The sequence below is a fragment of the Cariama cristata genome, unplaced genomic scaffold (assembly GCF_000690535.1).
Source record: "Cariama cristata isolate BGI_N322 unplaced genomic scaffold, ASM69053v1 scaffold8248, whole genome shotgun sequence".
Taxonomy (NCBI): Eukaryota; Metazoa; Chordata; class Aves; order Cariamiformes; family Cariamidae; genus Cariama; species Cariama cristata.
The window spans coordinates 74,394-98,704 of NW_009631611.1; the positions used below are offsets into that span (position 1 = coordinate 74,394).

At 41.6% G+C, this 24,311-nt stretch overlaps 1 protein-coding gene across 1 annotated transcript in view; it reads right to left on the reverse strand.

Annotated features, from left to right (window-relative positions):
• LOC104166179 (amine oxidase [flavin-containing] B-like) overlaps positions 1 to 6,741 on the reverse strand; it is a gene marked incomplete at its 5' end in the record, with an annotated part of 31,213 nt that extends 24,472 nt beyond the window's left edge. The window contains 2 exons of the mRNA XM_009706023.1: positions 5,523 to 5,660; positions 6,628 to 6,741. Coding sequence (XP_009704325.1) covers positions 5,523 to 5,660; positions 6,628 to 6,741 — 252 coding nt within the window. The remainder of the gene's footprint in view (positions 1 to 5,522; positions 5,661 to 6,627) is intronic.
• Positions 6,742 to 24,311: the final 17,570 nt, after the last annotated feature.

Sequence of the window (24,311 nt, forward strand, 5' to 3'; positions counted from 1 at the left end):
TGCATTCTTCTATCTACTAAAGAGTTAAAATAACATAGATCTGCATTCCAGTAATGACACATGAAACTATCAAGGCCCTGTAGTAATCTAAGCGTCTTTGAATTTACTTGGCTTCCTTTTCAAGACAGCAGATGCCCAGCTTCTTAAAGATGCAGATGTATTCTTCTCAGTTCCCCAAGTTCTTGCTTACAAATTGTCAGAAAAAAAAACAGGGCGGGGGGGTGGAACCCAAAAGATGTGATGCCATTTCGCCTCACTTAAATTGATGGCAACTGAGAGTCTCATGCACTTTTCATTCTCTGACTGCACTCTAATTAAGATATACAAAGAAAAATGAAAGCACTTTTATCTAGTCGTTCAAAAATCCATTTAAGCTGTTACACTCTATACTACAGACTATGCCAGGAGATACTGCCCTTAGATTTGCAGAGAAGCAGGTCAAAAGCTTAAATAAATAATTTTGCTTAGCTTCAGTGTATATATCACTGATAGCACAGAAGAAACAACACTCAATTCTATAACTTTAGATACAGCAGTCACTTACCCAGCTGCTAATTAAATCCCAATACAACATAACCATCATATATTTTATTCATGAACAAGACCACAGCAAACCGCATTTTAATAAGCACAATAGTGCTGAAAATTAATGACACCCAAGAGGGCTGTAAAATATTTTTCTGCAGATCTATTGTAGATCAGTATGTAACCTGGTAACATTAGTGCAGATCCGTGGTCCTAGCTAAAGGTACCGCGTGTATAAGACTAAATATTCACCTTTAGTGATGTGCTGCAAACAGGGATCACATTAGCATTCTCCCCAGAGATGCTGATGGTATATACTTGTATGAAAGTGGTGCTAAACTTGAAGAGGGCATGACACGCATTCACACACCTCTAGCCAGTGCTGCCGGCAGATGGATGAATATGAGGAAACTCCATCCTCTTACACGGAGCTTAACTGAAGTAGTGAGGTATTGGCAAGTTGTTGTTAAGAAACTGTCTAGTGATTAGGGAGGGGATGCTTCACATTTCACCCAGCATTTTCACCTGAAAGACCCCCCTGGATGTGCACAATGCCAAACATATCTTGTGGTGCTACAGAAACAAGCAGCAGGATTATAACCACATGAGGAATGTTTCAGGTGCAACACACTGTCAAAATACCCAGCTAGCTAAGCCAGCTGTTAGCACTATCCACAGCCTGCACTGAGACAACACAGAGATTACAAGGAACAAGTGTTACTACCACTTTTTCTAGAAACGATGCTACAATCTGTGGAAATTCCAGGAAGGATCATGGCATTATCCCATAGAAAGTTCAAGTGGGAAAAACATCTGGAAAAAAATGACAAGGAGCATCAGTGGTAGTAAGGGGATCTATGACAGACTAATGACTATTTTGAGAAACAAGCTTTGTTGGTCTAATGTAGCCAGTAAGGAGTCTTGCTGACCCGTCTATATTGCCAGGTTTTCATGCAAGCTCTCCATCAGCGAAAATGGAATCAGAGGATGTTCGGCTGGCATCACAGTACACTAAAGAGTAGATCATCCTTACTCTATGTGAAGGAGTCAACTTCTAAAAAGTTTCATTTGGCAAACCAGTCATACAAAGAAATGTTTCTTTACACAGATTTAGGGCAGCACAGTAAAGCAGTTCCACAGTTATCTTAGTTGGCAAAGGAACCTGCGTTACATTTGATAACGTTGGTAAATTTGTGTTTTAAAAAGCAAGAAGTTTGCATGGCTATTGTGATTGCACAAAAGCGAAGTGCAGTTTGAATTAACGAAGAAAGTCAGTTGATAATTAAACCCTCACAGTAACTTACATGTTCTCATATTTCATCACTGCTTTCCAGGGTAAAATTGCCTGGACAGTATGTATTTTGGTTTATTTTTCTAAGACAGAAAGCTGCCATTTTGGTGAGGAAAAAAACTCACCACCAGTCAAAAGCTGGAAATCTACCTTTCTAAGGTAGGGCCCTGAATCCTCTCTTGGGCAGCTAAGGAAAAGTTATCTTATTTTAAGGAGTGTTTTGCATCTGCCTACCAGTCCAATGGGAGGACTGTTAGGAGATGATGACTTCTCAGATAGTTCTGCTTTTCCTTCCTAAATCTGGATTTACGAACCTAACTTCAGTTATGCTACTGAAAAGCAATGGCGTTCAGGCAGGAATTTGCCTACCAAATACTACTTTCACAGCTATACTAATTTTCTCACTAAGGTTGATGAACCAGTATTTACACAAATGAATAGAACATACTAATCTCCTTTCAAAGACCATGAAAAAGACTGCTTAACAAGTGGAGGGAAAGAAAAAAAAATGTAGGGCAAGAAATATAATTTTGAGTTTCTGTGAAGATATCACACACAATATAAGCGAGGCCAAAAATAATCTCACAATAGAACCTGACATTAAAAAAGATTAAAGGGGAAAAACCACACAACCTAATCAAGTTGGTAACGCCTAATTAGCAGAGACCCACCCAGAGATCAACAAAATGCACTCTTTTCATTTTGTAGTACAAAGAAGCTGCATATATTACTTGTATTAAAAAGCCTCTAAAATGAATTTAATTAACTATGAAAGGCTTGATTTTGCCTTTGGGTATACGTAAATACAGCAGCTGATTTTACAAGATGCACTGTGATGCCTGATTGTGTAGCACAAGAAGCATTAAAACTTCTAGGTTTCCATTGCCTCTCTGGGCTCAGAGAATTTTGTGGTCTAGAATTTAATTAAATATGGCAACAGTCACAAAGCTTGGGTCAGCATGTGAATTCCAATTCACAGAGGGGTGACAGACCTTTGTATATTTTGGAATCCGGTTTGCAAGCTATGACTTAAGGGTACTGCTTAGATTTCAGGGAGGACAGGAGAGCATCGTCCATTTGCAGGGAAAGCATGGGCAAGCCACATGGCCGTGAGACCTGTAAGGAATGTATTACAGACACGTGAAATGCAAAAGGCTGAAGATTATTACGCCGATTTGGCCACACAACAATGCATGTGTCTACTATACAGCGCTCATGTTCCAGTTATTTAATTGCAAGTAATTCTTCAACTGTTAATACTTTTCCACAGTTGTATAAACACAGAAGCAAAAAGGAAATAAGATTTAAAATTAATTAAATTAGGAGCTTTAAAGGAGGTGCTACTGACTGTGGAACATCTCTCTCTACCTCCTGCTCAGCTACCAGAGAGTGCTGGCATACACTTCTCTCCCTCCTCTCTCCAGGAGCTCTCCTACAGGCAGTCACGTTGGGAGCCTGAGCCTACAAAGTGTGTCCAAATCCAGTGTGCAGGCTCTTAGCATGCCTTGGGAGCACCCCAGCCAGCAGCTGGGATCTCTCTCCCTGGAGACTTTCAACACTTGACTGGGAATGGCCCCAAGCAACCTGCCCTAACTATGAGGCAGACACTGCTCCAAGCCCAGAGTGGAGTAGGAACCTCCAAGGGTCCCTTCCAGGGCAGCTTCTTCCATGGCTCTGCATAAGGCATAGTGCCAATCTCACACATGCCTGCCAGTGCTCAGACCGAGCCACTTGCCTGCATCAAATTGCCATGGGTGCTCCATTAAGGGCATAACCTGTCATCTATGAGCATCTCTCAGTGGGTCTTCGCACAGGCACATGAGTGCTGGAGCAAGCCCAGGACCTCAGCCTTCCTCACAGCTCCCCCAGGATCTGTTTGCACATATGCAGGCATTAACCAAAGTAGCAAGTACCTCATATCTCCAGGCTGGGACGTCTTGAATGTCTCCAAGAGCAGAGTGGCTTCCCCCAACTCTGGATTTCTGGATACAAGTCCCTGGACTTGTGTCCTAATGCCTTAGTGTCCCAATTCAAGGTCATTTCTAGGCCCAACACAGACAAAGCCAAGGCATTCGCCTCTCTGCCAGCCTGGGATACGTCCCCAAATGCTAGCGAGTCCTATGAGTGCTGGGCAGGGAAGAAAGCTGAGAGCCGTAACTCAAACCAGCAGTCACCACCCTGGGCTAAAAGGTATCAACAGTAAAAGGCTATGTGCAACCTTTGGCAACTCATGTGATAAGACACTTCTGGTCAAGGCAAAAACAGAAGTTTGGGCTCTTGCCAAGGACAATCTACTTTTGTGCCATTCTCTGTTTTCCTCACTCCAAAAGTCTGTTGGAAAACAAAAGGCTATTTCAACCGGGATAGTAGTACCAGTATCCCCCCACAAGCTGGTTCCTAGAGATCATAAAAGAAAATGGAGTCTGGCTTACTTGACCAGCTGCTGACAATAAATGTGGCCCACATGTCAGCCTCAGCTTTGGCTTCAGTGACTTTTGGCAGCATTTTGGAATGCCCCCATGCTAGGACAGCAATGTTGTCCTGAGAGCTGGTCATCCTGACTGGCTGTGTCAATTGACTTCTACCATTAAGGTTTCCCCTCATGGCATGACCTCCTGTTGCTGTTGAGGAGACTCTGAAGGCTAAATAGTGTGAACAAGGAGAAAATTTGGCTTTGAGGATGATGCCAGAGGCACATGGAACAGAACAGTATGGATGTACTCATCAGTTCTACCACAGCAGAAGTAGTCGTGGACAGTCACCACAGTAAATCACTTTGAGAACGCACTTTTTTATAACAAGTAAGTGGAAAAAATATTGGAAAACACATGACAGAACACCTTTTCTCTATTGCTGTTTTAAAATCTCTCAATGTTTTCTTTAACCTTTGATCAAACACCAACTACTACCTGACAAATATTTTGCCAGTCATTGCACAAAGGCTCTTCATAAACATATAACGAAACTCGGTGCTAATTTCCTCAGGACTAACATAGAAAGTCTCCCTTCTGTGGGAGTGCAACACCGCTCTATATCAGGAAAGGAGAAAGGATCCTCTTTTGGAGAAAGCATAGCTTGAATGCTGAGAACACGTGGGCTTTTTAACAGTTTTGCCATAGCTGTCCTGTTTCACATTGTGAACAGATCGCTTAGATCTGCCTCCACAAGAACACTTGACTCCCAGAGCCTTCTGCAATTACTATTGCAAAGGCTTTTGCTACTCTGTATGTTAGTTTCCCCATCAGCAAAACCAGACTTAACCTCTCACATTTCTTTCAGTCAGGATAACAACTGTCACTGGTTTAGAAAACCCAGCCTGAGAAACTTCCAGCCTGACTGAAGATACCTCAAGGACTTCTGAAAGGGACCTTCAGACACCTTGGGCAGTGCATATGAGAGCTGACCTGTACAGAAGAGTCACAGTTGTACTGCTCAAACAATGAAGCTTTCCGAGCTTTTAACTAAGAGCTCAGACCTGAACCAAGGCATCAGCTAACAGGATGCATCTACAGGGTACACATGTAGATATGCATGCACATAGCAATTTGTAGGAGTTCTTCATTACCAACATACTTATTTTTCTCCAAGAAATTTAAATGATGCATACTTAAACAAGTATACTCCACTGTAGCATGGATGGAAAACAACAAGAAAGGAGACCACTACAACTTGCCTATCTACAGCAGTATGCTTGAGAGCATCTTACCTTGACATGGTGTATCAGGCGCTCAACTTCATTCACTTTGTATGTCTCTATTCCTAACTCTTTAGATAACCGCAGGATACGATTTTGTGTTGGCCCCACGTAAGCTCCTCCAAGGTCCACATATTTAACTTGCTTATTCTAGTTTACCACACACAACACACAAAAGGGGGAAAAAGAAAAAAAAAGGATTAAAAAAAGATAAGCCCTTGGTAAATAGCACACAAGTTAAAAAAGCAATCTAGAGGAATTCTTTAAATGAAACAGTCCTAGAGCATTTTGGCCAAGACTCCTCTTCCCATGGAAAACTTCAATTCTTTGGTAGAGTTCTGGTGTGGCGATTACTGAGAATCCCTGATAAGGCATTCATAACCACCTTAGCTGGCCTGTTGTTACATTACAGCCTTAACAAACACGAGAGGAAATAGCCCGACAGGCAGTGAGAGAAGGAGAGAGCCAGAGACATCTGTGCGGTTCCTGCTCAGTCAGGCATCTCGCCAATGACTCGTTCAAAACAGACTGTACTAGGAAGTAGCATAGATAAGATTTTTCTAATGAGCAGAGTGGCAGGGGGTTTCCCAGGTCAAGGCAGGGCAAAAGGTAAAGGAGTGAAAGGAGACATGCTAGTTCTAGTTCCTGGCCACCCCTGCCATTCCTCTAGCCTACATCACTCCTCACAGGCCTTGTTACGGTTCAGCTCAAGGCTCTTCACAGCATGACTCGCCTTACGGGTGTTTTTTCATAGAGATTTCTCCAGTCTCTCTCTCCAGGAAATCATTTGGAAACTTAGCTAATCATGTTCTTCCTCCCAAAGGAAAGGACTTCCAGAGCCTGCAGACCATATGGAAATGTTCTGTCCCCACCATCATGCCAGTCCTTCCCTACTCTAGCTGGTACAATATCAGGAAGTTTCCCACCTGCTAGTGCTTTAGAAATTTTCCTTCAAGTAGGTCCTCTAGCAGGAAAGATAAATAAATACATTCATGTACACTGTTCATATAGTATATGTATACTATACATACATACTATACATACATATAATTATACACATGTATAGTAGATACTATATGCATATGTCTGTAGTATAAATGATTTTGGAGATAATTACCCTGACAGTGAAAGTTCTTCCACCAACCCTGTCATTGGCTTCCAGCAACACCACATTCAAGCCTGACTCAGTCAGCAGTTTGGCTGCTGACAGACCTGAAAGATAAAAATAAAACTAATTAAAAAATACTTCTATATATGCACGCCACAGCTTTTGTAACTTGACATGTAAACACTCACGCAGCTATCCATCCAAAATGCTGAATTTTTCATTCAAACACTTTGCCAGAGGCGGGGGGTGGGATGGAATTAAAAAAAAGCAATAATCATGAAATGGAGCCAAAGCCACATATTAAAACAGTTTGCGGTCAAATTTTGCATGGGCTGAGCACCTTTTGCACCACACGCTCAGCTCTTCTGATGCATAAGCCAGCACTTGTTATGATAGTCATCCAGCCAGACAGAGAACTTGGGGAGGACAGCTTTCTGTTTTCTAACATCAGCACATCATCTCTCATAACCCCAACAAAAAAAGGAAGAACTGAAGTTTTATTAGGACTATCCTAAATTTCCAAAGTTTTTCTAAAGCTTGTTGTATATATCTGCTTTCCAGCTCTGAGTATTTTAAAGTACATTAGCAAAGTTCCCACACAGTCAGGTCACAGGTTTTTTCTCCTGGAGAACACATGGTCTGACTCAGAAGTCACCTTGCGTGGGGCAACAAGAACAAAAAATATGGGTAAGTCTACCTAAAAAATTGTTTCATTCCTCATCCATTTTCTCCATACACTTTTACTTTCATCTTGCAATTCTTGAAGCTGAGACACCAAGAGAGGGAACAATGGGAATACAGGAGGGAACATCTCATTTGAGTTCTGATGCCATAAATCCTCATAATTGCAGAGGAAAATATTAGCATCAGGCCCTGCAGCAAGTGTGCCAAGCCGCTATGGGAACAAAGGGAACTAGAAAGGGTGAATAACACGGAGGGAATACAGTTTGCAACCTCTCAACTTCTTAAGATCATCTTTGCCTTTTACTTCAGCACACAAACTGAGATTTGTCTAAATTGAGGTTCATTTTTTGGTCACATGTGAGTCAATTTCTAGTGGGATGACAAGATTTACATTCTAGAGGGTTGTGTCATCCTCCTGAACCAACAGGATGCATTGAACAAAGTTCAGGACAGGCCAGGCTAGAAGCCACACTCATACATCATAATTTAGCTATCCTTCCTGGCTCTCTGCCTTGTCACCATCAGAAGGCAATGAGTTTCCTCTCTGTCTCCTGGTACACATAGTTTTTCAGAAGGAGTCATCCAAGCAGATTGTTCCAAGCATAAGGTAGCCATGGAAGAAATGGCAAAAGCACTGGCAGGAAACACAAATGCCCAAAGCTAGCATGGCAGGACCAAATGAAATGATAATGAAGAAAAGATAGCAGCCCTGGATAGAGAAATAATATTAATGAGAGCTACTGAAGGTGCTACAGAACATCCTGGTCATCAATTAGTGAGAACCAGGTCCTGTTCCCAGCACTGCAGTGCATCTGCTGCACTGTGCTGGTTAAATCACTTAAGCTCTTCGCTTCCCCATCTGTAAAACAAAAACAACACAAAAAAACCCCAAAACAAAAAAAAAAGGGCAAAAAACCACACAAAAAGCCCCAATGGTGTAGACCTATCTATCTAAAGGATCTGACATTTTCTGAAGAAAAGCAGCAGACATTTCCATTAAAAGATCATACTGTCCTGCTTTTATTTCTACCTTCATGAGCTTATTTATCTTAGGCTTTTCACTAAGTGTTAGTAAGAAAACCGTAATGACACTGATAAAGGTCTTTCCATACTTACAGATTGAGGAAATCATATTGCAAAAACATCTGGTTGGATGAGTGGCCTTGACTACACTCACAAATATTTGAAGATACCAAGGAAGAACAAAATACAGAAAACAGTCATGGTATGCAAACACAGACCACCCCTTCAAATAACTTGCAAAAGAGATTGGCTCCTGAAGGGAAAAGAGGTAACAAAACTCCTAAATAAATATAGTTTACCAGTTAAAGAAAGAAAAAGGTCGCTCTTCAAAAAGGACAAATTCATCAGTTGGGAGAGGATCAATAGTAGTTATTAATAATTCACAGAATGAATACATAATCTGAAGGCTGTTGTCACTGCAGGCTGCTGTTGGCTTATCATGCTAACAGATAATGACTAATTAATAATATTCAGTTACCAACACTGATTAAGGAATATGAGATTTGACTTTCTTTATTAAAATCTAATGAATAAACATTTCAGTACAGCTGGGAACAAAGGCAGTTTATTCCCAAGAGCTGAATAGACAGAGAAGCTTATCAAAGGATAGCTCTCTAGACTCAATTGAAACGCAGTCGACTCAGTGTTCAGCCCAGACACCACCTCCTTGTTTCCTTCTGCACCTTCCATCCACCCTATTGTACCTACCTACTATTTACTCCCTGCTCTTTATTTTGGGGCAGGTGCCACCTTCCCCCCCCCGCCTCCACACATTAACAGGTGTACCTGTTAGAGATGGGTAACATTTTACTCTTTCCTGATGCAAATACAAAAACCCAAACCAGTGCCAAGGGGAGGATGGAGCTCATTAATATCTCACTGCCCACACCCATCCTCCAGCAGATCAGATCTCGGCAGGACAAGGGATGTGTCCTTGGGGCTTGACTCTACGGTGGAAGTTGCAGTCTACAGGGTTCCCAAACTAAGCACCACCTGACCACTTCTTTTCAAGGGCTGGTGGTCCACCCCCTTCTCTCACCTACGTAATAGCTCTGTTCTGGTCCAAAGTTTGCTGGAGAAATTATGCAGATCATTGCTGACAAAGGTGGGGAACATAGCCAACCTCTAGCTCCTCCTCTCCCTCATCACAAACGTGTAACTGGGGAAAAAGGTGGAAAAAGCGAAGGCAGAGGCTCAGGAGGGATCAGATGGCACAGCAAAGCACTAAATTAGGTCTCATAGCACAGGATAAGGCAAGACTGCTGTCACAGATATCACATTAAGTGCAATATTGACAAGTAGGAATGTTGCTGGTTTTGATATCTGACACATTTGGAATCACAGCACTGTCACATCACCCCATACCTGTTCCCTGGAGCTGGACCCAAGACCCCAAATGGGCCCTTGGACTGTTACTGCAATAACAGCGAGAGGACTGGATGCTGCGGAGGGAGAGCTCTGAGACAAAATGATACCAGGACAGATAAGGCACCAGAACAGTAACAAAAACATATTAAAATGGAAATTAATACTAGCACATGAATATTGGGGCACGAGGTTGAGGTTTGCTTTTCAGAAACTAAAAATTGCCGCAGGAAACTCCTACGAACCACAACCTCTTTTCTGGGTAAGAGTCAGAGTGGCTTCTCTGTGCTTAATACTCCAATTGCCATGAACAGGGCACGCATAAAGCCTGTGAAGCAAAGCCTGGAAAAATCTGTCATACATGATATAAGACCTCCTCTTGAGAAATTTAACCCTTGACAAGTTTCACATCTCAGCACTGGCTTACCTCTCACTCTCTTGCACACCACTAACAAAAGGCAGCGATCTTTAATATTGCCCCCGGTCCCCACAAGTGAGGCGACCAGGCACATTCAAATGTAAAAGTTCATCCATAACCACGACTGATGCTGTTATTACTCTCATTTCCTGCACAACGTTTTGTCAAGCAGTGGCACCTTCCCCTCCTCTCCAGGAGCATTTCAACAGAATCAGATCCAAACTGCAATATAAAAGCTCAACCACTTTTTCCATCACTTCGCAGAGGACGGTGATTGGGTCCAGTTTGCACTGCGGGTCAGCCTTCTGTAAGGGGCAAGAGCGAGCCAAACGGGTACGGCAGAAAACATATGGTTAAGCAGCCTCACCCACAGTTCTGCTCAGAGAATTGATCGGTAGATAATTAATGCAAACAACAAAGAAGCAAAGATGATAGGTCTTATTTGAAGCCCCAGACTGAAAATACCATTGTGCTTAGAGGAAGTTTAACCAGGCAAGCCTTCATCTGTTACCATAGCAACCTGGTACCCAACCGCAGTCGCTCAGAGATACTGGTGAGAGATTGCCTCCCCCAGAATTTTATAATGCAAGGTCAAGTCACGAAAATCGTTTCTCCATCGTGCAGCACTCTGCATTCACACAGATCTTACTCAAATGGAATAGTCACAATAATTACTTCATCTTCAGTTCCAACTTATTTCTTTCCTGTTTGATATCTATGTACCTGCTAAACATCTTAAATTGCACCATTTGACTAAACAGCTTCATTATAAACTCGCTTCCTAACATTAACAGCTTTCTTATATTAAGAGAACAACTAACTTAGGGGTTTTTGGCTGTTGTTTGGTTTTGGTGGGGTTCTTTTGGTTTGTTTTTTTAAAAAGAAAAAATTTCTGTGCTAGGGCAGAATCTAAACTCACATTTGAACTGACAAATGTGAGAAGAGTCATGTTTTCATCTGACCCTCATGTATTATAAACTACAATGAAGCCCTACAATCAAACACATCTAACTATCTAAAAACCATTTTAATATAAATTTTTAAAAAGCTGACCGAAATTTTGTAACACCAGTCTGATTCTGCCTGGAATCAGCAAATTTACTGAAATACCCTTTTAACCTTAGCATTTCCACAAAGACTTCCCTAGAAAGGACATGATTGGAAGTTGCATCTCTGATACATCTCTAAATGATATTTGCGTCTTCTTCCGTATTTTTTTTTCCTCATAGGTTACATCTGTCATTCCCTGGACAGCTAGACAACCAATGCACATCAGCAAGCCCATCAGCAAGATTTTATTTCTCCCTTGGGTTACACCCAGTTCCTTTGCAGTGTACAGGTGACATGGTAGATAACTTGGAGGGGGACAGATTATAAAGCTGTAAATAAAGTTTATTTCTGAAGGCGTTCCTGAAGGTCCTGATGTACTTTCTCTGTATTATTCACTACTTTATCATGTTCCCTTATATTTATTATCTCCATTCTAAGAGTAAAAACAATCTCTTCTCTCATCTATGTAATTATAAAAATCATCTACAAATTCTAAATTTTAATTCATGTAGGGAGCAAAGAAAGAGCCTCTAAGCCACTGGCATTTATATAGTAGCTTCTAAGACGGCTGTCAAAAAATTGCTTACTTTATAACCTTAAAAATTTCTCTCTCCAACTAAAATTGTGAGTTGAGCAGGAAGAAAGGCTGCCATCGCACTGTACTAACTTGTGGGTCTTACTGCAGAACTTAAATGTCTCACACCTGGATCTTCTCAGATTCATGAAATTTGCTGATAGTTCTCTTTCCTCCTCTTTATTTATCTTGACACCAAAAGATATGTTTACAAAGTACTGCCCATGGGAGTTTTAACATTTGTAACTGATGCAGGACACTCGGGCTCTGCATACGAACCTTGGCTGTACAGGTAGATTAGAAACATCCAACACTTAAAAGAGGCAAGGAGCTAATTTTTATCTTTGCTATGCCTCCACAACTTCGATATACATGTGTGAACAAGCTCTACGCTGACTGGCTTAACCACTGACAGCATCCCTCTTGACATCATGTGTTTGAGCAGGGGCTAACACCTGGTTTTCCCAGTGTACGAGCAGGTGCAGCGGCTGCAGTGCAAGTCAGCCAGATGAAAGCTCAAGCATGTCTGCCCAAGAAGTGGCTGCCATAATATACCTTGTAAATAAAGCCCAAACTGATGAGTTTAAGGACTTTTTCCTTGCTCTTAACCTGTTCAGTCACATCTAAATCACTGTCTGCCGAGACATCAGGTAACAGATGCTCCTTTACCCAGAGCCAGTGGGCAGAAGCAGCCCACAGCACCAGAGTCTGAGCACCTCGATGGGGTCCAGGGCAGTAAATAAACATAGCACGAGGTTCAACATCAGGATCTGTCACAAAACGCACCTTGGAAACGGCGTAACACTTAGGCTGCAGAACAAGCACAGTCCTCTGCCCTGGGGTTAACAGAGAAATTGTGGGATGCAAGAATGTTTCGGAAGACTGATACCAAGGAAAGGAAACATACCGTAATTGATTCTATATAAACAAATAAGCGTTGAGTTCCAGGTCACTAAGGTAAATGATTTATTTCTTAATTAATAAATAAGATATTTCTTACCATAAGTATTCAAAAATATTAGTCAGACCACCTTTGTTCATGGACATTTAACATCTTGAAGCTGTTATTTTAGGAATCTCAAGATCTGCACTCTTCTTGATCTCAAGTCTAAGTCTCATTTTGACCACATGGGCCAGGAATTTAATTTCTTTTCTTAACGAAAGTGATGAGTTTCACAAAAAATCACAAAACCTGAAGTAGCTGAAATGTTAAGAAAAACCAGCAAATCTGTCAAAACCTACAAAAAGTTATAGAAGCTGCTATTGCTGCGAGATCACATGGGAAACACAACTTCCCTCACTATTAGATGTCTTCATACAGTAACCCTTACCTACCATCTCTGATGCTCAGAAATGCATAGAGCAAATAAATGAGTTTGGCCAAAACTGCTGCGCTGTACCCAGTGAAACAAAATCCATCTGTCTTGATGCTGCAGAAGAACTTTTGAGGAGAACCCCTTTGCTAGTGGTCACCACAGTTGCAGTGCTTGACCTAGGAAAGAGCAATATGCCCCAAGCAGTTCAGGTAAGTTGTCGGGGGAGCAGAAAAACACTTCTTCAGCCAGGAATACCCTCTGCGTAAGTTCCTAGCATGTAAAAATTAGATCAGTTAATGGAAGACTCCTGTTTGCTGTGGCTTAGACCTAATTACTCTAAAATTCCAATAAAATCCCTCGTTTATACTGAGGGTTCTCCAACTTCCTTTTAAGAGATGTCTCAAAAACATTCTGTTAGTTTGGTGCCATTATCGTAATACTGTTTGCATACTGCTGCCATACTGAAGGGATGGAGGGGAAAACCAAAGAAAAGGCATGTTCTTATCCACAGCTAAGCAGCTGTTTTGCACCAGTGGGTTTTCTCCTTCAAGTCTTCCACAGTTTCTTTATTGCATTACTGTATTAGAAACTGCAATTTAATAGCATTGGTTTTGTTTGTGTTGGCTGCTCTAATGAACACAATCCGATTACTGCTCTCCCACTGAGAGATTGAACCTGGCGTTGGTCACCTTTACCTCTGTCACCCATCATTAGCCAGCTAAAATGTTTTAATTGAAATAATGGCTTGAGACAATAATACCTGTAAGCAAAATAAAAAACAAAACAACAACAACAACAAAAGTGCTAAACCACCACTGGCCCAGTGTCTGGGTGAGTTAAGGTGATACAGGCATTTTTTGTAACTTTCCTCACATTATGGAAAGGTCAAGGGATTTTGCTCTTGTGAACAATACTCTCTCTTTATAAATTCAAGGGACATGCTCAGATTTGAAACAGGAGCACTACAACAGAGATAGCTAAGAGCACACTGCCTGAAACCCAGTTCACATCAGGCTGACACGTCGCTATCAAAAATGGTGAGCACGAACAATAGCCGGTTTTCCTGCTTCATTGCTTTCTCAGTCTTCTGCCAGACAAGGTACACGGCACCCAGATTGCTCCAAGAGTTGTCTCGGTGACAACAGTTCTGAAAAGCAATGGGCTACAAGGACAACGAGATACTGCAACCCAACAATACCTTCCATTAACTTAGCCCCTCACCTACATCCACATGCTTTCAGGGTGAAGGTAACCTTTTAACTTCTCCAATTTGGGCCACCTTTACAAAGGTACTTTAGATACCTAACTCAATCTCATGGAAGAAAAATACAAAAATTATAGTTCAGAACCTAAAATCATGGGTCTTTGTAAATTGTCACTTTTGGTTATTCTCAATGCCCTACCTTCACACGCCAAACAATACAGTGAAAGGAACCAAAGCAACTCTATTTTGATGCAAGTATTTTGACTATGAGCGGGGAGATACAACTTAAGAAGAGAGGGTATCGCTGTGCAGCAATGAATGCCATTAAAATGAATACTACTCAGCTACAACATCAGAAAACTTAAAAAAAATAATAAAACCCCAAGGAGGAAAAAAAAAATACATAAACAATCTGCCTATCTGCTTAAAATATACATTTACTTAAAATATTTGTACAAAGACAAAACATTTCTGCCTAGGATACGGCACTCTGAGCAAATACAATTTATTTCTGCTAGCATTTCATGGTCTAGTTGAGGCAATGCATTTTTCTGTCTGAGCAATGGTTCTGTAACCTTGTCACTGAGGTTCAGTGTGAGCGTCCCCATGAGTTAATGTGTCTTTACACGAGCATAAACTCTAGTCCCAGCTTTGTGATCTCCTCTCCCTGGAAGTGGTAATAGATGATTCATCCACAGTGCAGGGAGCAGAATTTATTTATTACGCAGAGTTCTTAAAATCAACATTAAAAACATTCAGTCTACATTTGTCCCAGGCATCGCATCTGGTTAAGTGATACAGAGCCTGGCCACTTATAAATGAGACGAGCAAAGTGGTGGTGCCTTAAGCTCAAGCCCCACAAAGCATGACATGAAGACAGCTTGTTGCATTTGGGGACAAACCCAATGCCTTCAGGGCAGTGGTGCCCAGGCTCAAGCGCTGAAGCCACAGCTGTTTCGCTCTTGCCCAGGGCTTCCCTTTAGCTTCCATTGCATTTTTATATTTGAAGTTTCCAATGAAACTTTAGATTGACAAAACTGGGTACTCCAGCATTTCAAACGATGACTATTTCTAGTATCAGCCATTTACTCAGTATTCTGCTCATTTCATTGTCATGCCTTACACGTGGAGCAGTACCCTCAGTCAATACCCACCTCACACTTCAAGAGGAAGAATCAGAAGTCTGTTTCTAGGCTCCAGTCAGGTAAATTAAAAAAACCAAACACTCTCTGCATGTCATTTATTGTGGTCCCAGGATATACTGACAAGTTAATAATAATGCAATTAACTTTTATTATCATCATCTGTACTGCAGTACTATCTCAGTTTCAATCCCAGGGCCTCCTCTGGCTTAGGTCCTCCCTTTCTGCTAGTTTACAACCTAGGCTGCCTCAAAACACAACAGAGGGAAGACACAAAGGAGATAAAGAGAACTGAAAGACAAGGTAGCACTACAACAAACATACTGTAGCATTGGAACAAATAAAGCTTAGCACAATGAACTGGCTGAGGCACCATTAAAAAAAGCATCCTTTTCGGCGTTATGAAGAGATACACAAGCAAATAAAATGCCAGCCAGAATTACTCTTCTTCAGAGTTTTGCCTTCCATACCGAACAATGTGGGAAAAAAGAGACTAAGCTATGTCTGCAGAATTTTGCAAAATTTTGCAGCAGTTGCCTCAGAAGAGAAATGTTTATCTGTTTTGCTAAGTTTTGTATGTTCTCAAGCAAAGAACTCCTTTTTTTTTTTTTAGTCCCCTGAGAAAAGTAAATTCTCAAAATACACAAACAGAGGACATAAACTTAAAAAATAAACAGACTATCATTCTCATATCTTGACATTAAAGAGTAACACGTAATTTCCCAGTTTTCTCAGTATCCGGTGACTCACAGGCATCCATCACAGCAGGTCACTTCTCATGGCAGCTAGCAAAGCCTCAGCAAAGCCATCATGCCCTCACTCCACAGCCATCCATTTTGTTTCATGTCTTCATCTTCAGCTATTTTCACCCAGTTGCACCTAATAATTATGGATTTACATTAACACTGAGAGATGCTCACTTTCAAATAACCACAAGCCATGTCCCAGTGACTCTCTGGAAATTCCTATCATCATCATAGCACACATATACAAGCAGGTAAACGTACACACACACATGCAAGCTAGATACTACTACCCTGTAAAGCTTACAAGGATTTGTGAACATTTTATCTATTTGAACAACTGAAAAATGAAGATGAACCCCACCACTTCCCAGCATCGTGTATAACCAGTTTACATGCCAGCCAGCCCTTTGCTGATATCCGCAAAAGACCACTTTTTGGGACGAACCATTCCCTGGTTGAGATACCAAAGACTGAGAACACAGATGCCATCCAGAGAAGCCCAAAAGGGAATGACTAAATAAGAAAATTTTCAAGCGACTGTCTCCTTTCCATCTCTAAGTGCAGGCAGCAGGAAGTTTGAGCCAAACAGCTCATAAAAACATCAGTGTTTTTATGAAAGAAAGAAAAAATGCTACCATTAGATTTGAAGAGTTCTGATCTAATGCATGGGAAAAAAAACGTGAAGCAAGCATAGAAGAACAGAGAAGTATCCAAGGTATAAAATAAAAGAATTTACAGTCTTTCTTTTCCTCATTTGTGCTCATTATTTAACATAAATCACTGATTCAGCCTCTAGCCAAGCTAGCCTCATAAAAAAATTAACTCGTATTGGAACAAAAGAGGTGCCTTGCTCCAATATTTAAGGCATTCAAACAGAGATCTATCACTTAAGCAAACACGATGCAAGTTTATATCCAAGCTATCCAGGTAATCATGATGCATAGTGTGAACCGGCTGTTTGATCAGCTGTTGCCATGTGCACTTAACCAAACAGACTGCATTCAATGTTTTATATTTGAATTATACCATCAAGATAAAGACCAGCTGGCTTGGAGGCAAGAGGCTACAAAGGCATCTTTCCTCCCCACCTCCCTCACTCCTAGCTGAGTTACACCGTAGAAACTGAAAAACATGAAGAAGTTGCATAGCGCAAAGTAGTATTTGTAAGATGAACAGGTTTCAAACAAATTAAGACTTCATGGAACTCTTTAACCACCTGAAACATGCAGTGCCAGAGTAGTCACCACCATAACCTAACCCTTGTAACTGTATGATGCCGAAGGCTCTAATGAACCACAGCCAGACTCTTCAGTGTTAAGCCAGTGTTAAAAATCTGTGCATCTATGATGTACCTTGCCATATACACCAGTTAGCAGAAATGGCTCATGAGGTCTCAAAGTTTCTATCCTGGACTACCCTTTCTTCCAGGGATGGTCTGCACTTTGTATTCCCCCATCCTGTCTCCTGCCCTCCCTTCTTCTACACGAGCACACACACACATAACTCCTACAACAATCCTGATGCCCGTCAATTCCTTCAGTAGTTCCCTGCTCTCCATCCATAGCTGCTACTGCTCCTGATGCCATCAAGAGCCTCCTTACACTAAGTCCAGGCAGCTGAGTCCTGTGGGGCTGTGGGTGGCATAGGGACAGCAGCCCCATATACTTTCTAGGAAGGTGGCAATATCTGTTTGGCAATGGGGGCAGCATGAAGAAGGGCAGGGGAGAGAAGAAGAGATGGGGGAAAAGAAAAAGATGGGTTGAATTTCCTTGGACAGCTTTGTCCCTGAAAATATTTCACTCTCTCCTTGGGAACCTGCTCTTCCCATAAATAATATTATCACTGTTTCTTGAATAAGTCAATGCAACTCCACTGTGGCTTGACAGGCACTTTCCAGCATCTCCTTTTTTGCTAACTTATCCAAAACTCAGGGTCTCCACAACTGAGATATTGATGCCCATTCGTCTTTCTGTTCCCTTACAGCATTCCAGCCCCAAATACTGGTCATAATAACAGTCTGTGGAGCAAATACAGTTTCTAAGGGACTTCACACTGACATTACTCTTAAGCAAGCTGCAGGACAGAGAGTTGTGCAAAATACAAGTGCATGGGTGGGTTATTTAAAAGAATGCTAGACATTCATAGTTTAAATACCAACATGCTGTAGTGCACTCACTGACCACTGAAATCGGGGGGAAAAAAAAAAAAAACACACAACTTTAAACAAGGATCATACATTACAAAATTATAAACTTTAGATAGTCCATAAGGAAATAAAGTTAGTCAATTAGATGAATGATCACATTTTGACAAGCCATCTCACAAGGCAGCAAGAACCTTAATACCTGACATAAGTTTACAAGGATGAAATAGGTTATCAGCCCAGAAGGAAAATCGTGTTAAGTTCAAAAATGGCTGTATAAAAATTAAACAATTGAAACTGTGATGAGATGAACGGAATTTCCTCAGGAAACTGAAGCTCAGTTGAAGCTCTGGAGTCCTCAGCATAGAAAAGATGTGTTGTGATAGGACAAGGGGTAATGGCTTTAAATTAAAAGAGGGTAGATTTAGACTAGATTTAAGGAAGAAATTTTTCACAGTGAGGGTGGTGAAGCACTAGCACAGGTTGCCCAGAGACGTGGTAGACGCCCCAGTCCTGGACACATTAAAGGTCAGGTTGGATGGGGCTCTGAGCAACCTGATCGAGTTGAAGATGCCCCTGCTCATTGCAGGGGGGTTGGACTAGATGGCCTTTAAAGGTCCCTTCCCACCCAAACCATTCTATGGTTCTGTAACTCTCTGAATGATGACTGATTTCAGAAACATAACCGATAGCTTTGCAAGTGCGTCAAGACACGTTCTCTGTAAAGGAAAAAAAGGAAGGTCTTCAATCCACTCAGCAAACTTTTATAACCATTGTACACTTCACCACTGTATCAGTGCACTCTGCAGTAGCTGCTACAGAATTGAGACAAAACAGAAAGGCAAGTGATTTCTGTTCTGGGAAGGGGTAGTGAGATGATGTGGCTTTTTATCTTTAAATAACAGAACTACTTAAACTACAGTTGTCAGCTGTGCTACAGAGAAGGAAACTGTGCCAGTGGGAAATGTGCCAAAAATCACCCAGATTGTTTATATACAGAATAGTAACTTCTGAAGAAGAAAAGTCTTCTCGGTTTACTAAATTATGCATAAGACCTAATTCACTGTCATTACCGTTGTACAAGACATGTAAATACAGAGCAAACTCTCTGCTGGTTTATGATACTACAAAAACAGCGCTGGAAGTTCACCTCTGGGACTACCAGGGCTGTGCAAGCCCGCGCTGCTCAGGCTGCCTACTTCAGCAGTACAGACATGCCTCTTTACGCTTTTTGCCACAGTTCTCCACCTTTTGATAAGATGACCTCAACTCACCAGTTGTCCTTAAGTCCTGGCATACTCCTGAAGTCCCGTTAGACAGCCTGAACACTCCCAGGATGGAGCCAGAGCAGTGGGCTGCTCCTCACAGCCTCTGGGGCTGCGGGCACCAGCGTTTGATCCAGACTCGTATCACTGTGCCGACTGACACCTTGCTATTTGCTGGAGACTGACACTATGGTCACTCGCTACAAGGGGGGAAGCATGCTGAATCACGCATTTTTAAAATTACTCCTGTCCTTGGTAGTGCCAAGGAGTAAAATGAACAAATCAAAATTCACAAGTACACAGAATGTGATCTTTTGGCAATCTCTTGATCCTACAAGAAAAATTAAAGAAAGAAAAAAAGTAGGCAAAGAGAAAACATAGAGGATGAAGATAGAGGATGCAAGTGCACATCTGTGGTCAGGACGTGCACATTGTAAAAAACTATTTTTAACTGCGTCTTCGTGGAAGAAGAGAACAAAACTGAAATGCTTACTCTTTCCACATTGCTTTTAGTTTTGCAGACCAAAGGTAGTATCCCAAGACAGCAAGTTTGCAGTGTCTACGCTAGCAAATGGTGCAGAACAGCAGAAGACCTGCAGAGTAAAACAGTTGTATCCTGAACACCCAGTATCCATACTATGTGCATGAAAGGTGCTTTATGCAGACTAGCTCTTGTATGGTCCTACAGGCTGAACATCTCATTAGGGGTTTGTCGCGGTTTAACCCCAGCCAGCAACTAAGCCCTACACAGCTGCTCGCTCACTCCCGCCAGGCGGGATGGGAGAAAAAAATCAGAAGGGTAGACGTGAGAAAATGCGTGGGCTGAGATAAAGATAGTTTAATAAATAAAGCAGAAGCCATGCAAGTAAGGCAAAGCAAGTAATTCATTCACCACTCCCCATGGGCAGGCAGGAGTTCAGCCATCTCCAGGAACGCAGAGCTCCATCACATGTAACGGTGGTTCGCGAAGACAAACCCCATCACTCCCAGTGTCCCCCCTTCCTTCTTCTTCCCCCAGCCCTATATGCTGAGCATGACGTCATACGGTATGGGATATCCCTTGGGTCACTGGGGTCAGCTGTCCCAGCTGTGACCCCTCCCAACTCCTTGTGCCCCCCCAGCCTCCTCACTGGTGGGGTGGGGTGAGAGGCAGAAAACACCTTGATGCTGTGGAAGCCCTGTTCCTTGGTAACTAAAACATCCCTGTGTTATCAACACTGTTTTCATCGCAAACCCAAAACACAGCCTCATACTAGCTACTATGCAGAAAATTAACTCTACCCCAGCCAAAACCAGTACAGAGTCGGAGCTCAAAAGTCAAGCTCCTAAAGTATGTCTTCCCATTTGGTCTCATGCAAAAAGGAACCCAATGCATACGCTCGGAGCCTGCTCTGCGGTGCACACCATCGAGCAGTAACTACGGCCAGTCAGATTTGCTCGAGGTACACACTTGATCTGAACAAAAACACTAATGCAGATGAATAGCTACTACCACCCACAGCGTGATTAGGTTCTAGTCGAGTGCTGGACTAGACTCTGACAAATCTAACGAACTAAAAGCACCACTGCAGGTGGTTGAAGCAAACAACGCGCGGAACTTTCTTACAAACAACATTCAGTCTCTCCTGTGTCTAATCTTGTTTGTCACAAAAACACGGAATTCAGCAACACAGATAAGAAAATCCTGTGGAGTTTGCCATTTGTAACCCTAACATCAACTGCCTCACACAAACTTGGGTTCTCCACCAGTCATTTCCATAATAGCGTGCCCAAAGTTTTGCCATCCTAACTTACCTTTTTTTGCCTCTCCCAGAGTGGTTTTCACATTTTGCTGAACAGGCTGAAAGAACTTTCCCTAATACCCTTTCATAATGGTTAAATAAGCTAATGGAAAAGCTTTCCTTAATGATGCATCGCTCTGAGCCTTGGGAGATGAGATGGCTCCTGCATGTAGACTGGAAAGCTTCTTAGCAAATCAACTTTCAGAGCAATTAGGAGGTATCAGTCAGTGAATTATAAGTGCTGTCCCTGCTGCCTAGGCTACCAAACTATTTCACAACATTACGCAGCTGCTTTCTGTCCTGTTCCCTGCGTATTGCCAAGTTTCCTTTGTGAAAAATCCAGCAGTCAAATGGCAGACTCCACCTACCTGCCCCATACTCGTTTGCAGTAGCCATGAGAGTAGCTGAATACAAAAGGAAGAACCCCACAATGGCAGATACAGACGACTGAAAATGTGAACGAAAAGCTTCATCGTGTCAACTGACAGGGAAATGTCCTGGATTCCCTTTGCCCGAGTGTATCCTGGAACAGTGGTATCCCTTGGAGTGGATCCAGCCGCGGGAGGACTCTGACCCTCCCCGTTTCACCATGCACAGCTATTTCATCCATGCTCACGTTTTGTTTTGGTCTGGGTGTTTTTTTCCCTCTCCAAATAGGCATCTACTATAGGACTGCTAGACTAGTAACGTTCTCCAAAAATAGTGTCTTGTTTGGCAAACTATCTTTCCAAAGGAGTAGTAGTATGACACTGTAAATTACTACCAGCAAGCAAGAAGAAACAAGTAACTAGTGGAGGTTATACATCTCATGTATACTTTTCTTACAACGTGTCCCAGTTATGTCTTGAGAAACAATTTTGCCCTCTGCTTCAGTCTATTTTAAAACAGATTGAACATCTTCAGATGACAGCCCCCAAAGCACCTCATCAGTTTGGGGGGGGGGGGTGTGGGGCATTTTGTTTGTTGTTTGGTTTTTTGTTGGGTTTTGTTTGTTTTAAAGTAATTTGAAACTGGTTCATACATGCAGTGAGAGTGATATACCGCAGAAAATGGAGTTTTCCACTGACTGAGAACGGTGAGCCACGTGTGCCTTACAAAGGAGAGTCCGGCAGTTGGAGGAGGGAGTTGAGGAATGTAGGATATGATAAAGAAGAGTTAAAACAATGAGATAAGAAGAAGAGACTGATTTCCAAACCAGTCTCCAATGGCTGGGGTCTAGAAACTTGCAAAATCATGTCCTTTAGATGAACTTAGCTCATTATAATCTCATTATAATGCTAAAAACCACACCCCTAGGAGGAGATTTTAGATGCAAACTTAGGACCACTTTAGTATAGCAAAGTGATTGGGAAATGAGACATGCACAAAGGATTTTTTAATCTATGTGAACATGGGTAAACAACCATTTGCCTTTGGGCAGTTTCTTCTTTTTTTCTATTTTGTATAAGAGGTACTGCATGATTTCCAAGGGTGTGCTAGCTTTATTGAACTAACACCTACCACCCATCTCTGTACAGACATGAAATAAAAATACCTCTGCTCTGTGTGTATATTGGTGTACTGCACACCAGGTGAAAGAACCCCGCTTTGGGACAACAAGAGCTACTGTAATTATACAGCATATTAGATTGCCGAGCAAATACAAAGCAAGGCTTAAGGAGAGCACAATGGTATCTCAATAATGCAAGCATCGGCATCTGAATATTTTAAAAACCTAACTTTTCAACAGAAATATTTATCTTACAGTATTTTGGTTCTAAACTTACAAGAACATGACAGGTTGCTTGTGAACAGGAAAACACTAAACATACTTCAAGTAACATTCACCATACCAAGAAAAGGCTGCACCTTTCAGCAAAAAAAAAATTTAAAAAAATCAGTTATCCTCACTTTGATTATAAAATCTGCACACTAGAAAGTTAAGAAAAGCATTTTCTAAAGTAGGATTGGCAAAACATTAGGATAAGAGCTGGCAACTTCTTTGAAAACAAAAAAGGAAAGAGGTCCCCATGGCAAAAGCAGGGACAGGAAAGCACTTTTGAAAAAGTGTAGGAAGTTTTTAAACGAAACTGCTCAACAGATTCCAAGATTCGATTTTAAGAAAATTTCTGCCATTGGTGTCTCAAGAAGATAAGCAAGTTTGATGACAGAGCCTCATAGTTTCTCACAGTCATTTCCATCCTAGTGCTTGAGGAGCCCTTCAAAGAAAAAAAGGACAGCTCTGAGTAAACAGAAGAGCCTGTCACGACACAAGCTCCAGCTCTATGAGGACCTTTTATGTTTCTGATCTAAATATTCTTTAGTACCAGGCACACTACACACAGTGTGTGGCTAAGCATTTTCATATATGCATTTTTAAGTTGGGAAATTTTCTTTTAAAATATTCCTTTTTAATCTACACCATTCACAGAAATTTCAAGGACTTCAGCAGAAGTTTTACCCATAAAACAGAATCTACTCCTTAGTAAATCCTCCTGTTCTTCAAAGGTCTTCACTGTCATCAACTGTGTTGAGATGATCTGAAATCTTCAGAAAAGCCACAGATCATTTTTTCAAACTTGAAAGAAATTAACGAAGACTAATTTTGAGTAGATTTTCATTACATAACACTTAAATTAGCCAGTTCTTTTATTTTATTCTTTGTTTTTCAACAAACCTGCAATAAAGGACACTGAAAATGATTCAGCAAAGTGGTATTTTCAGCTAAAACATCAGCCTTTTCAGAGGAGAACAGTGACTGTCAGGGTTGTGAAGGCCTCTGCACTCCTATTCCATTATCAGGTTTTTTACTCTTTAAATTTTAAACTCTACTAATTAAATCTGGATAAAAAGACAGGCAGAACTGCTGCCAAAGAGGGTCAGAGCATCACAAATGGACAGTTTGCATTAACCTAAATAAATAAATGGAAAAGAGACAGCTGAGTGGCATCGCAGCAACATGTTTGTTTGCATCCTCACACCAGCACAGCAACCCTTTGTTTC